Consider the following 14,103-nt stretch of genomic DNA (forward strand, 5'->3'; position numbering starts at 1 on the left):
GGGAGGGGGAGGGCAGAGAGAGACGCAGTTCCACGGGACAGCAGGACGGCCGAGGCGCCTGTCACCCCGCGCTCCAGCGCGGCCGGGGGTCGCAGCCGCCCCGTGGGCTCCGGCTGGCGCAGCCCCCGCTCCGGAGGGGCCTTCGGCTCCTGGCACAGCCGGACGGGGCGGGCAGGGAGCTGCTCCTGCCGCCGGGACCGCGGGAAGGCCGTGGAGGCGGCGGCCTCTCTCCCCGGCTGGAGTTCGGGCGCCCCGGGGAAGGCCGGGGGTCCCCGCTGCTGGCGCTGGGAGGGCTGCTTCCCCTTGGTCCTTATTATTGCCTCGTGACGCAGGGAACGGCCCCGTCCCCGTCAGCTGCTCCAGGCCTCGTACTCCACGGCRGAGCCCAGCAGCTGCAGCAGCTCGGGCTCGTAGCGCACCAGCTCCACTGTCTCTGCGGCGCCCGGCGCCAGCTCGGGGCTCTCGGGCACCTCGGCCGGAGCCAGCACCTGGCTGAGGGCCACCTGGCGCTGGAACTCGGCCTTGGGCAGCGTGGCCACCTCGAAGTGGGGGAAGCGGGCCTGGAAGATGCGGGACGAGAGCTTCAGGCGCTTGAGAACGTCGCAGAAGAGGAACCAGTTGCAGGGCCTGCAAGGGAGGCAGCAGAGTCAGGGGGGCTCCATGGGCTCCCTTCCCACCTGAACCTCTCTTGTGGGAGCACGTGGTGGCCTTGCCCTGCCACAGCGCCAACGCCGTGACCTCAGGCAGATGAAAAATGATGTGGTCACAGTCAGCGATGGAAAGCATGGCCAACCATTATAGGACAAAAATGGGGCCAAGAACAACAGCCAATGGAGAAGGGAGAGGAGGTTTCCTTCCAGGCAAGGCCTAGGGACCACCTGCAGCAACCAAATGCATTGGGCACGATTATATGAGGACATCCCACAGACGGAGACAGGAAAATCACTAGGGGTTCCCTGGAGGGCCACACTCTGTGGAGAACACACAGTGTTTCCAAACACTGCCACTGCTGTTGCAAGGGGCTGTCTATAACTCTGCATCTCACATCCCAGTTTTAAGGAAACACCCATCTGAGATGCCTCGAGCAGTTCGGATGACTGACACACCTGCTGAGGGGATGCCAGGGCTGTGACCATGGCAGTGGAGACCAGTGTGCACCAAGCAGCTGACAGAAACCAAATGCCTTCCAGAGAGTTTTGGCTTCGTGGGGTCATTTTGAAAAATACCTGTCTTAAACCAGAAGGGTCTTTCCTTGCTTATCCATATGCATCTCAGTGTGTCTCCCCTTTCCATCTCCTCTGGGGAACATGACCAAACTTCCTTTAAGTGCTGAACTAAGGAGACCCAAGTCAGGAACTGCAGCATTAGTGCTCCCCATGTTCTCTCTGCTCCAGGAAATGATACTCACCCCCGAGAGACTGACACTTGGAGGTTATAGCTGGGAAGTAGTGGCTTGTCCGAGAACTCAAACATGAAGTTGTCCGATTCTTGCTCATCTTCCTCCTGATCTGAACTTCCTGGAGGATTGAGCAGGAGATCACATCCAAAGCCATCCTTCCCCTCTGAAACGAGCAAGATGGATGTTGGCATTAGTCACAGTTTCACTCCAGTCAGCACAYGCTGATCCCTGGGGAGCAACCAGTTACTATTACACTTCCATATGCACCTGCCCACAACACCACGGCAAATCCAAGAGCTAAATCCCAGGGGCCCCTTACACTTTCTTTCCAGCCCTTCAGTCTGGAGAGCACAGGCTAAACTGCTCTGCATCTCTGTTAGGTTGAAAGAGCACATTATGTTCTGGTAATGCTCAGGTTCGCACTGAGCCCACCTGTGAGGCCCAGGAACCACCTGCTTACAAGATGAGACAGTTTTCTCAGCTCAGTCACATAGTGACACCCCAGGCCCTTCCTGAATGGCCTGTCACTTCCCCATTCCTYTGCCAATGTGACCATCCTCAGCCTAGAGGCATCTGCACCAGTGGGAAAGGAGATGGATGTAGCAGCCAAGCAGAAAAGCAACCCCAAGGACCACGGTCCCTATAAAGGACATCACCGTCCTCTGCTCTTTGAGCATTCCTACAGCCAGATCCTGCTCTTGACAACTGTGAGAAGATTATGTAGGGCTGCACACCAGCAGCTGCGGGTACGTAAAGACTGGAAGATGGTACCACCAGATCGTGCAGCAGATCTAGAGGCTTAGGCATGAGAATAGAAATAAAGATGACTTCAGAGAAGCAGACACAAATATTTCTGGCGTGAGCTTTTCTAAGAGGAACCTTAAGCAGGAACCTTAAGAGGAACCTTAAGCAGGATTTGCTTGACAGAAGATGGAGGACAGCACATTTGATCCAGAAGCCATTTGAACATAGTTAAGTTCACTATTCACTATTTTGGAAAGTATTGGCTGAAAAATAGCTTCCTGTCAGGATTTTATTATCAAAAGGTATGAACAGCCTTGGGTTTTCAAAATGTTTTTGTCCTGCTGAGATAACACAGCTCTGAAAACTTTCAGAAAATAGGTTTAGATTCTGTAAAAAGAAATCAGAGCAAATGTGCTGGTGAGCAAATAAACCAATCATGGAGAAGCTCAACATCACGCATAAAAGAAAAGGCTACACAAAGTGTTCCTCTGGTATGCTGCATGAACAAGGTCCGAGTGCCACACCGCTCTCTAAATAAATACAGCAAATAAATACAGCAAGAATGTTATTTTAACAGAAAAAGACCAGAAAAAAAGAAAAGTAAATAAATAAATAAATAAATAAATAAATAAATAAATAAATGAAACATGCAAGACATGTCACTATGAAGAAAACAGACCCTTGTTGCTAGCGCGGGCATCTTGTGCCACCAACAGTGGCTGGACAGACTGCTCTGGAAACCTGGAGAACCTCAGTGAAATAAAAAATTCCTCTGCTTTCCTTGGTTTTACCCTGACAAGCAGCTAGCAAGGGAGTAACAAGGTGCATGACAAAAATAACCCGCTCCATGACTGAGACCCAAAGACTCTCAGGAATCACTAGCAGCTGTTAGAGTCCAGTCTTGAACAGTTTTCACCTTACTTAGAGGGAACCATGCACGCCGCTTCCTAAAGACAGACTCCATTTCAGGAGCAGTGGGAGCTCCCGGCACGTAACATATTGGTGGGATCTCTGCATATCACATAAGCTGGGAGGGAAGCTGAGAGATAACCTYAGTGAGCGACACATCGTTATCTAGCAGATTTCCTTCTGCTCTGCTAGTGTAAATAAAATGGACTGAACTCACCTAGCACAGAGCTGCTGTAGAAGTCCCATGCTGTTCGAGGATCCCCATCTGTACGGCCCTGGAGATCCGAAAGGTAATCTAAGAAGAAAAAGGRAAAATAGAAAGGAAAAATGTGTATCTACTGGTCAAAGCACGTTCCTGCAGTGCCTATCTATTGCTCCTGGGAAGAGCAGTGGAAGTATTTTAACCCATTTTGCAGCTAGATATTACGGCAAAAGCTGAACTACAACTTGCTAAAAGGGTGTCCTCACTCAGGAGAGGACAACATGGCCCTGGGGCTGAAAAGATAAAATAGAAGCTAAGGTGGAAAAGAATTGGCAATGCTGACTGGGTTGGAAAAGACGGTCCTTAGAATTGTCTCAAGTTCAAAATTTTACCTCCAACAACCATGTGTGCAGTTAAGCCTGGAGAAGCAAAGACATACAGACAGCTGGCAAACCAGATCTTATCCAAACTGGGAAATTTCTCCTTTGTATCTGTGTGAGAAGCAGCATCTAACTCTAGCTGTTTCTGTCCTCTTTGCTGTTCCATTGGAGCCATGACACTCTCCACTAACARCACAGAAAGCAAGTGCTGCTTCACTCCCAGCGACAGCGATGCAAAATGGTCCTTTGTATGAACACTAGGCAAGCAGCATTTGGGCAGAACAGTTTTAGAGMTGATGGCATCATTACTTGGCAGCAGAAATGTATTTGTTTAGGCTATGCTGTAAAGCGGGAACTGCAGGTGTTGAGCACAGTGTCTTCTTCTTTCATCCACAATCCTGTCTTCGTAGTTATGTGATGACAACATTGCCAGCATTCTTGCCATGTACATTAAAGACTGAAAAGTTACTTGTACCTTATTCAAAAAATGGTACACACTTCTATAATTAAAGGTTGTGTTGTAAAAACACACACGTGAGACATGGAAGAGCTAAAATTATTCAAGCCCTGCTGCTCAAGCCCTTCTCAACCCCTGAACATCCAGATTTGGTTGCATTGGCATGCTGATTTTTCCCTTTGCCAGACTAATGAGACTGCCCTTGGATGGTGCCTGGATGCCACCCTGTGCCATGCGCTCTAGATGTCCCTGCTTGAGCAGGGGGTTGGACTAGATGATCTCTAGAAGCCCCTTCAAACCTCAGCCATTCTGTGACTTGGGCACAAGAGCATCTTTGCCACAAGATTGAGGATGGCAGCGCTGCCACCCCAGCACTTGCACCTACCGCAGAGGAAGCGCTTCATCACTTCGCTGGTAGCAAGTTTCACGGCTGTCTGTCCGGAGTACGTGGCCAGAGTAGGATCAGCACCATAGGAGAGTAGGAGCCACATGGTTTCCAGGTTGTCATTCGCTACTGCATCATGGACAGGCCTGCAAGGATGGAAGCATTAGCAGATAAAGAGATCGGAAGAGTTCACAAAGCAAACCATCAGTTTGTTTCTTAAGACAAATTGAGTGATGGCTGTCAGTTCTTTCTGGAAAACTACCCCTTGCTCACAGCCCCGTGCTGTTCAGGACTTTGCTGATGTCCCCGCTTCTTGCTGACTTGCCTTGTGCCATCCTGTGCACTGCAGTTCACGTTGGCGCCGTGCTCCAGCAGAATATGCAGGATATCGATCCAGCCTCGCGCACAGGCTTCGTGCAGAGCCGTGTAGCCAGCGTTGTCACGGTGGTTCACGTCACTGCTCTTCTTCTGCAGGCAGTAGAGCACTACGTCCTGCAGGAACAAGATCAGCACGGGCCTGGTTACACACAAACCATGAAGGGGGCAGCAGAGGCCACAGAGAAGCAAAATCCACCAAAATTCACCTTGTAGCCCAGGCGGGCGGCTCGCTGCAGAAGGGTCTCCCCGGCATTTTTGTTCACAATCAGCCGCCGAGCTTCAGGAGGAATGTGTTGGGCCACGGGCAACTCGGGGGAGGTCTCTGGGCTCACCTGACGAGACTTGCACAGTGGCCACAAGTCCTGAGGCTTCTTCGGAGAACGCGTTTTGGGCTGATTATAACATCCTTTCATCTGGAAAAGAGGGAACGGGGCTCCTTGGCACATGCAGCCATGGTTACTAACAGGAATGTCCATCCTGCTTCTCCCCACGTTCAGCATCCTCTTCATTAGCCCAAGCCTTACCTTGCCCTCGTCACAGATCCCTGCCAGGTGTTTGGTTTTGCATTTGCGCTTTCCTGATGGCTTCTCCAGCTCTTCTTGGATGGGAGAGCCGCCCGAGTGCTCCAGATAAAAGCCATTTCGGAAGTCTGGGCGTCCTTGAGACTTGTGGGGAGACGGGGAAAGCCGGCTTCTCAGCCGTAGCTCCGCGCCTTTGCCCTGCCCAGACTCCTTCTGCTTCCTGTACCTACAATCTAAAGGAGAAACAGGAGTGAGGAGTTTCTGTCGGTGCAGGACGAAAGGGCAGCAGCAACCCTCATCTCTGCTCACCACTCAAAACAAACTAATCCCTGCAAGTTTCTGATGGCTRCAGACATGGAAATCCAGACTCACAGCAGAGTGGAGGCAGGAGGAACAAGCAGGGCGAGGACACGGGTTCTACCCAGCAGGGATGGACTCGGGATGAACACAAGATGTCAGGTAGCCATCGGGGGCTGAAAAGCCGTTCCCACCCAGATGTGGGCCTTGCCTGTCACCAATGCAAGCAGAGCACTGCGTCCTGCAGGAACAGGGTCTGCACAGGCCTGGTTGTGGACAGTAGATGACTGTGGGTCTCCTTTGGCAGAGACCCAGTAGGAAAGAGCCCGGCTTGACAGCCTGCTTCCCAGGAATTTGGTTGCTGCACCCTGCCATATATCCACCCAAACGTCTTCAAAACTAAGCAAGTCTCACATGGGGACACCCCTCAGAAAGAAAATAAAAATCTCTACACCCAGAACAGTTGTTATTTTGCTGCCTACAAAATCAGACCCTGCCTTGCCCTCTCACGTCTTGCCCTTAAGTAGCATATTCAAGTTTTAATTTAATATGCAGGCAGGAAGGAAGTAGCACGAGGTCTCAAGGGAAATTCAAGCTTTTCTTCCTCACGTTATGAGAAACTGCAGGGTCGTTCATTAGAGCCCTAAACATCGTGCAAAGACGTGTGCTACAGTTCACTCAAACAGCAACAGGCCCTCACAAGGGCATGAGAGTAACGAGAAAAGAAAAGCAGGGTATGAGAGAGGAAATGTCATAAATGTCAGTGGTTTGTGTGAAGCCTGCACATCTCCCTCTTTGCTGTAGACCATCAGTGCTGGAAGAAAACAGGCTGCAAAGGAAGGGCACCATGCAGGCAGCTATGGGGACTCAAGAGTCTTTCAAGGTGGCTCTCTCCACAGCTTTCAGCAATTTGCTTCATTTCTGCTTCATTTCGAGGCAAAGGTCTAGGAGATGCCCCGTTAGGTTAGTTCAAGGGATCAAGAGAGTGATCCCCAGGGAGAAGATGTCTAACATTTTATGTATTTTAGATTCTCCCCATCAAGCACTGCAAACAGCTTCCACCAGGTTTGTTATTGCCAGGAACCAGAGTTTTGGCTGAGATGCCAGGGCAGAACCACTGCAGCCCCTCGTATCTAAAGATGATGCAGAGTCTTTAGCTAGTAGTGAATGCAGCAGCCTCCTCTCTCCAAAGATGCGACTTGGCCTCATCTCCCTCTTGTGCCTTTGGGCCACCTCAGAGTAAAGCCTGTGTCCTAACCTCCAAAGGCAGGAATGCCTCTAGGTCATGAGCTGAACTTCAGAATCCAAAATAAAGAAGCTCATGCACCTGAGAACCAAGTAACCGCACAGCCCGTGAGGGAAGCCAGCTATGGAAGCATTCTTGAGAGGACAGACACCTTTGAGATGGACACCAGACTCCTAGAAGAAAACAACCTCTCCAAATGTTCCWGAATTTCAGTGGGAGACAGTATAAGTGACTTCATAGAAAGCAATGCAAAGATGCCAAGACCACCATTAGAAACTTTGCTACTGATTTCACACAAAGCTTTGGAGAGCACACACTAGTAGCGAAGTGGTCTAAAGGTACACAAATCTGAAACTAGAGAGATGACAGTAAGAGAATTAAATGCCCAATTGGCTTCCCACCCTCGCTGGCCAGCCCACAGCAGGCTTTTAGACGTACTGAGAGGTGAGAGACAAAAGAAACCCTGTGACTAACCTGAAACAACAGAGTTTAGCAGGCAATGTGCTAACTAAGCATCCCACTCAACAGTTCCACCTTTACAGAAAGCACACTCATTGAAAAAAATCACAGCTGGTCAGCTGCTTGATTCAGACCACGCAGGGAACGAGATCTTGGGAATGACAGCACCCTGGCTTTGCAACCTAACCTCGCTGAGAGTGCCCTTGTGCAGCACCTCAGCTCCTCCTGAGGACTGTCAGCCTGAGCGCTGAGGTGGTGTGGCAGAGGGCAGCAGGTACATGTGTCACTGCATGGCTGGGCACAGAAAGACACTGCGGCAGGGGCAGGCTCCTCTGCAACACTGCTTGAAGTTACCTGCAGGAGAGCTCAGGCAGAGCAACGTGTCGGTTGGACCACGACCCAGGTGTCGACATGCACGTTTTGTTTGTATGGATGCTTCCAAAAATCTCAAAATGCCCCTAACAGACAGAGATAGCTGGCTGGCAGCTGGATAACTCAAAACATCCAGGAAAAGGAGACCACTAAACCTCAGGGAAATAGAGAGCACATAGATATAGCTTTGAAGGAGATATTGAAGGAGGTATTGCAGTTATTGAAGGAAAAGAGCGCAGGAGGTAGAGCAGGAAGCACGACACAGGCAGCAGCACTTCTGCTCTTAGCAAAGCTGCAAATACAACCACATGTGCAACACCATGACCCTGTCAATCTTCTCCCTCTTGCTKGGTGGTGCCGGCTTGCAAGTTAACTTAATTGAGCAAAACAAAACATAAACACCTCTCTATTTTAGCCAGGAATGCAGAAGACCTCCCAAGGGTCTGTGCTTATCTAGGAAAAAAATTTACTGCGCTATTTCCTCCAATTCTGCCTTGATCCAAGGGTAGCATCAGTACCAAACTAGCCACACAAGATGGTGTTCCCCACCCTAAAACATACTGCAAAAATGCTTTAAAGAGCTGATGAGCTGAAGCGGTCCATTGCAAGCCCACCACCCTAGTTGTAATGACAAAACTCCATCATTATATACATATATAATAAAAATACATATACATATGACCTAGGTTCCAGGTGCATGGTACCTGGTATCCCTTCCCAGACTGCTTCCCAGTACCTGCTTTGGATTTTCGCCTCCTGTGGGGGTAGCCCACTTGTTCCTCCTCTCGCTCGGTCAGATATTCCCCGGTCTGGTATTTCCGACTTTTCTGCCGTCTCCTTTTCTTTCTTCTGATGTAGCYGTCGCCCTCTTCCTCCTCATTGGGCTCCCACAGTTGCCTGGGTGCTTCCACTCTCCAGGGCTGGTCACGGGCCCTCCGCAAGTGGCAGCTGCTCCTCTCTGACACAGACCTGTCCCTGGCCCTGCGACTGTGGCAGCGCGACGTCCTGTGGGATTTCCGCAGCTTGCGGCATTTCAAGGACCTATCTTCCTCGTCCTCCTCCTCCTCCTCGTCCTCCTCTTCTTCTTCCTCCTCCTCCTCCTCCTCTTCTTCTTCCTCCTCCTCCTCTTCTTCTTCCTGATCCTCTTCCAATGGTAAAATCTCCTGACCAGTCACATCACACTCCCCTGTCAAGCCAGCAGAGGAGCCAGCAACGCTTCCTGAAAGAAAGTGAAATTTCTAACTGACAAGAAGAGTCAAGAGCATCAGCAAGAGAAAGCCCTTTGGGGCAGGACAGAAGACAGAAACGAAGCCAYGCAAACGCAGGAAAGCTCCCATTCCACCCCAGGACTCTTTCARTCAGGGAGGGCAGCCACGTACCCTGCCCTTGCTCAGCAGCGACGTGTCCGTGTGCAGGAACCCCTGACAGAGACTCACCTGACTGACTCCGCGTCCGGCTGCTCAGCACCACTGGAATGAAATCACGGAAGTTGTTCTTGGGCTTCTTCTCAAGGCAACCTGTTGGGACAACGGAGCCTTGAGGAACAAAGCCACGAAAAAGGCAGAGGGGAATTTGTGCAAGCAAAATTGCAGCCTGGCGAGGGCAGCCTGGCACCAGGTTTCAGCCCCACATAGATTCCCATTCCGCTATGGGAAGCAACCAACTCCAGAGCCACGCAGCTGTAGGAGAACTGCGCTTTGGCTCCATGGCAGGAGAGCACTGGTGCTAAGGAAACAGTGCAGACGGACAGAGTGAGAACCTGTTGCCATCTAAAATTCACATTAGTACCTTCCTCGTGGCTGTCCCCGCGATGTGCTGGTGATGGGAAGTCTGTCTTGGAYGGCCGCCTGCGCTTACGCTTCAGTCTGAGGCTGTTGTGGTCTTTTACTGATCCCAGGCCAGCCCGGCTTTCTCGCTGGCTAATTTCATGCAGGTCATCGTGGTGTTTTCGCCACTGCGAAGGGAAGATGCAGATTGAAGCTTGCACTGCCAACAAATCGTGCTGGAAGAGCTAAAAAGGGAAGTCAAAATGCTGTCCCATCCCAGCCAGTGCTGCTGCCCTTCAGCGTTTTTGACCCCCACATACAACACAGGAATTTGTAGATACACAGAATTTGCCCAAGAAAGCCTGCAGACCCTCGTCTTTCAGATACTAACCTGCTATGAGGTTAACATCAAGAAGCTCCAGCTCTGTGCAGTAAGCAGCTCTCACCAGTGAGAACTGCCTCCTCACTCCTAACCCCTTTGACAAGCCAGTAGCCCAAGCTAGAGCCCACACCTGGCAGCTTCCCCCATCCCGGGCTTTGGAGACCCTTCCTCAGAGCCTCTCACCCACCTTCCTGCCGTGCACGTTCCGGCTCCCTGATCTGCTCGCGGCCTCCTCACTGTCCTGGGCTTTGCATTTCAGTCTCTTGTGAGGCTGCTTGATATCCCCATCGTGCTGCCGCTTGGCCTTGCAGCGCGCGCTGCCCTCCTGCTTGATTTGGCCTGCAGCCTTGAGCTGGACCTCAGGAAAGGCCTGGGCAGCAGCCCCAGCTCGCAGGCAGGCCGCAGGAGCGAAGGACATGTCGCACTCCACTCGCTCCTTCTTGACCCTGCATAGATCCACCTGCCGCATGCACGGCGGCGGCTCCGCAGCYGGCTGCTCCTGGGAGCCCTCGCAGCCGCCTTCCTTGCGCTGCCCCTCCGTGGGAGCGCCAGGCCCCTCCGAAATTGTTCGCTGGCTCTGCTGCTGCCCTGCTGCGGGCGGCTCGTGCGACAAATAGGCGGCCAGCACCTGGTTTTTAGGCTTTGCATCCGGCTGTTTGAGGCTACAGCTCCCCGGGGGAGCCTCAGTCTGTACGTTGCTCTCCTTGCTGGGGTCAGCCTCTGGTTCGCCACCCTCTTGACTCTTCTGAGGGTTTTCTGGCTTCCCCTTCCCTGCTTTCACGTCCGCGGGACTGGTCTGAAGGGCTGCAGCCGCGTTCAGCGGGGCTGGGTTGGCAGCCTCCTCGTAGACTTTGGGCACATTGCGGCAGTTCTTGCTCTTRGAGGCAGCTTCGGGAGCTGGGAGCCTGGGCAGTCCCTCGGGGGCGCTCTGGGCTGCCGTGCCAGACTCGGCAGGCTGCACGCTAGGCACGGTCGGGGGCTCCCCCGGCCCAGAGGGCTTGCAGGCGCTGCCCTGGTTTGGGGGCAGCTGCCCCACGGTGGAGATGCCGATCGAAAGCAGAGGGGTTTGATAAGGAGACCAGCCCAAGGGCAGAAGCTGAGGATTGGAAGGTTTCCCATTTACTGGGCAACGGGGGTAAACACTCCCCTGGCCAGGATTCCAAGTAGAGATATCCTTGGATGGGCACAAAGGAGCTCCTGAAGCAACTCTGCCATGGACAAGCCTCTTAGCAGGATCCTGCTGTCCCTCCGCACTGCCCTGGCCGGCTTTCTTCCCGCAGGGATTCCCAGCATTTCGAGGCTCTCCCTGATCGACAATGGAAATAGGCTCCTGCTTGGGCAGGTGGCGAGGGTCCCTGCTGAAGGTGACGCCAGGATCCTTGCTGAGCAGCAGCGAGGCGGGCACAGGGTTGGCCACCCCCACGTAGGTGCCAGGGATGGTGCTGATGAGCGTGGTGTTTTTCACCCAGGAGCCCTGCTCCCCGTTACGCAGGAACTCGGGGAAGATGACGAAGGGCGGGGTGGTGCCCAGGCACGAGGTGACGTTGCTGCCGGTGCTCTGGGCAGCACGCTGGGACTTGGACAGCACCGTGGTGAGCAGCGCCTTGCTGCTGGTGTGCACGGGTGTGAGGATGGGCATCGGAGGCGTCTTGCGTTGACTGGGCGGAGGCAGCTTCTGGCGATTGGACTTGGAGGAGAGATCGAGAGGCATCTCGCTGCACTCCGGAGAGGAGACCATCTCACGCTCCAGCTGCGGAGGGGACTTCAGAGGAGAAAGCGAAGTGGCAGTCCCCTGCACCTGGGGCTCAGGAGCACCCGGAGCTCTGGCGTGGGTACCAGTRCCCGACGAAGGAGCACTGCTCGCACACGATGCTGCCACCGGAGGCTGGCTGGATGAGACGGAAGAGCCAGCTGTGGATGCGGGAGCAGCCTCGGCCACAGTTTGGGCAACACTTCCACTCGAAGGTGAAGAGCAGCTGAGCTGACTCACCTCGACAGACACCACTTTGGCATCTGAAGTCAAAGGTCTGGTCACAGAGAAGGTGTAGGGRTAGGAGCGCAGCTCTGGAGAAGCAATAATTCCTGGCAGGCAACGGTCATGTAAATAGGAAGGCAGGACAGGGAGGGTGAGCGTGGAGGAGACCCCCAAGGTACTTGGGAGCGTGGCCACGCTGAGCGGCTGCCCACAGCTGGGCGGAGGGATGTACACGAGTGGCTGGCTTGGGCTCAAAACTGCCCCAGGTTGAAAGGACAGGGGCATTTTTTGCATAGCAGGGGCCTGAGACGTGGGAAAGCACACTCTACTCAACGTGAAGGTGGCCGGGCTGGAGGCCGAGGTGTTGCAGCTGGAAGCAACCACAGATAACGTCCCCTCCGCCAGCACCCCCAGCCCTTGTGCTCCAGTGCTTGGGGTGCTTTTCTCCTTCGCAGCCAGCTCGCTCCCTGGGGCTGCCGAGCAGGCTGGAGGAACAGCGGCCTGCTTGTCGCTGGGGGCATCTGCAGGCGCCGGGGCAGCGTGGGCACCAGTGCCCTCCTGCTCTGCAGCGCTGGGGATTGCTGCCTCTTGCCCTCTGCCATCCCCCTGGCTTGCCAGAGGGCCCAGGGTGTCATCGTCTTTCACAGTCTTTCCCGCACAGTCTGGACTTGGGTTAGGATCAGGCAGCTGCTCTTCCAGTTGGGGACCGAGCTTTTCCTCCACCTTGCCGTCTGCATCCAGCCCCTGGGCACTGCTGCCACCACTGCTGACTGCCGTGAGCTCCACCTGCAGCGAGAAGAGAGAAGATGCCCCTTAGAGTGGCACAAGTGCAAAGCAGACAACACCTTCCCCTCTATAGGGCCCCACAGGACATTGAGATGACCACGTATGGGCAGGCAATGAACAGCTTTAGCCAGAGTGCTGCTCCTCCCGTGCTGCAGCCAGGAGCATCCTTCTGGGAGAGAGGGCCCAGGGAGCTCAGACTGGCGGGAATGCTTTTGCTTCACCTGCCCCACCACAAGAATGGCTTCTTGGACCTGGCCATGTGCGCAAGGAGCTCACCTTGGAAAGGCTGCTGCTGACGCAGAACTCTTGAGAGCCCAAGTGCTGGGAGCTGCTTGTTTTAGACTCTTCATCAGAAAGTGGGGCTCTCCTAGGCAGAGAAACAAGAGACAGCATTACAAAAGGTGGAAGTTTCCTCCGAGCACCTCGTCCTTCCCTGCAGAGCAGCTCCAAGTCTGCTGAAGTCTGGCAGGTCCTCAGCAGCACAACTTCCCCACCAAGCAGACCTGGCCTGACAATACCTGGCCTAGCGCTGCAGCCCACTCGCTCTCCCACGTCCTCCAACTTCCAGGCAGGTTTTGCCCAGATCTGCAGTCCCGTTGTCCCCACGCAGCCCCGTCCTGCCCACCTCTCCTTGCACACACACATCCTCATTGCCCTTCCTGTGTCCTCCAGCCACCGTCCAGGACCCCGAGGACCGGGACGTGCCCAGGCAGCCTCTAGCCCTGCCTCTACCAGCGCTGTGCACGTTCAGTCCCCAGGGGAGACCTCTCTCCAGCACTGCAAGGGTTCAGGCCCATGGTGCTCAGCCGGTCACCCTTGCTGCACCGTGTCCCGCTGGCCTGCACGTTTCAGATTTGGGGTAAGGCCCATGAACTGCAGGGAAATGGGAAATAATCCTCAAAAAAACTGTGCTTGTGATGGGCAAGAAGACCGGAGGAGACGTGACACTTTCGTGCTCAATGAACCCACGAGACACCCGTCCTGAAGAYGCTCCTCCAGCCTTCAAGGGTCAGAGAAGCTACTGCTGGGGGACACAACCAGCCCCTCTGCTCTGCAGCTTCCCTGTGCCCCAGGACGCCAGCGGCTCCCTGGCATCACAGCGCTGCAGCCCTGCGCGGCCCCGCAGSCCCTGTCTCGCCCGAGCGCTGCCTTGGTGCTGCCCCCCCGGCAGCCCGGGTCCTCGAGAGGCCTCTGGAGCACCCGCCACCCCGCACCGGCGCCCTCGGCACCCCAACAGAGCCGGGCGGCCGGAGGGGCTGCTTGTCAGCGGGATCGCGCTGCTGCGGCGGGGCCGAGGACACCGGCCCTGCGCACACACACCCGGGCGGCGGCCCGAGGGCCGCGGAGCCCCGCGCGCCGCCGCGGAGCGGCTCCTCCCCGCGGGCTGCGCTGCGCTGCGCTGGGAAGCGAAGCGAAGGGAAGGGATGGGAAGGGAAGGGAAGGGA

At 54.5% G+C, this 14,103-nt stretch overlaps 1 protein-coding gene across 1 annotated transcript in view; it reads right to left on the reverse strand.

The window, feature by feature from the left end:
* Window positions 1-350: 350 nt before the first annotated feature.
* Window positions 351-14,103, reverse strand: part of BCORL1 (BCL6 corepressor like 1) — a 15,025-nt gene continuing 1,272 nt past the window's right edge. The window contains exons 2-13 of the mRNA XM_026038995.1: window positions 12,935-13,025; window positions 10,085-12,658; window positions 9,538-9,703; window positions 9,186-9,266; window positions 8,486-8,968; window positions 5,379-5,608; window positions 5,061-5,267; window positions 4,802-4,968; window positions 4,477-4,622; window positions 3,270-3,347; window positions 1,409-1,562; window positions 351-627 (exon numbers count right to left, since the gene is read on the reverse strand). Coding sequence (XP_025894780.1) covers window positions 351-627; window positions 1,409-1,562; window positions 3,270-3,347; window positions 4,477-4,622; window positions 4,802-4,968; window positions 5,061-5,267; window positions 5,379-5,608; window positions 8,486-8,968; window positions 9,186-9,266; window positions 9,538-9,703; window positions 10,085-12,658; window positions 12,935-13,025 — 4,654 coding nt within the window. The remainder of the gene's footprint in view (window positions 628-1,408; window positions 1,563-3,269; window positions 3,348-4,476; window positions 4,623-4,801; window positions 4,969-5,060; window positions 5,268-5,378; window positions 5,609-8,485; window positions 8,969-9,185; window positions 9,267-9,537; window positions 9,704-10,084; window positions 12,659-12,934; window positions 13,026-14,103) is intronic.

This window comes from Nothoprocta perdicaria, unplaced genomic scaffold (genome assembly GCF_003342845.1).
Source record: "Nothoprocta perdicaria isolate Ctin4 unplaced genomic scaffold, notPer1 scaffold_22, whole genome shotgun sequence".
Taxonomy (NCBI): domain Eukaryota; kingdom Metazoa; phylum Chordata; class Aves; order Tinamiformes; family Tinamidae; genus Nothoprocta; species Nothoprocta perdicaria.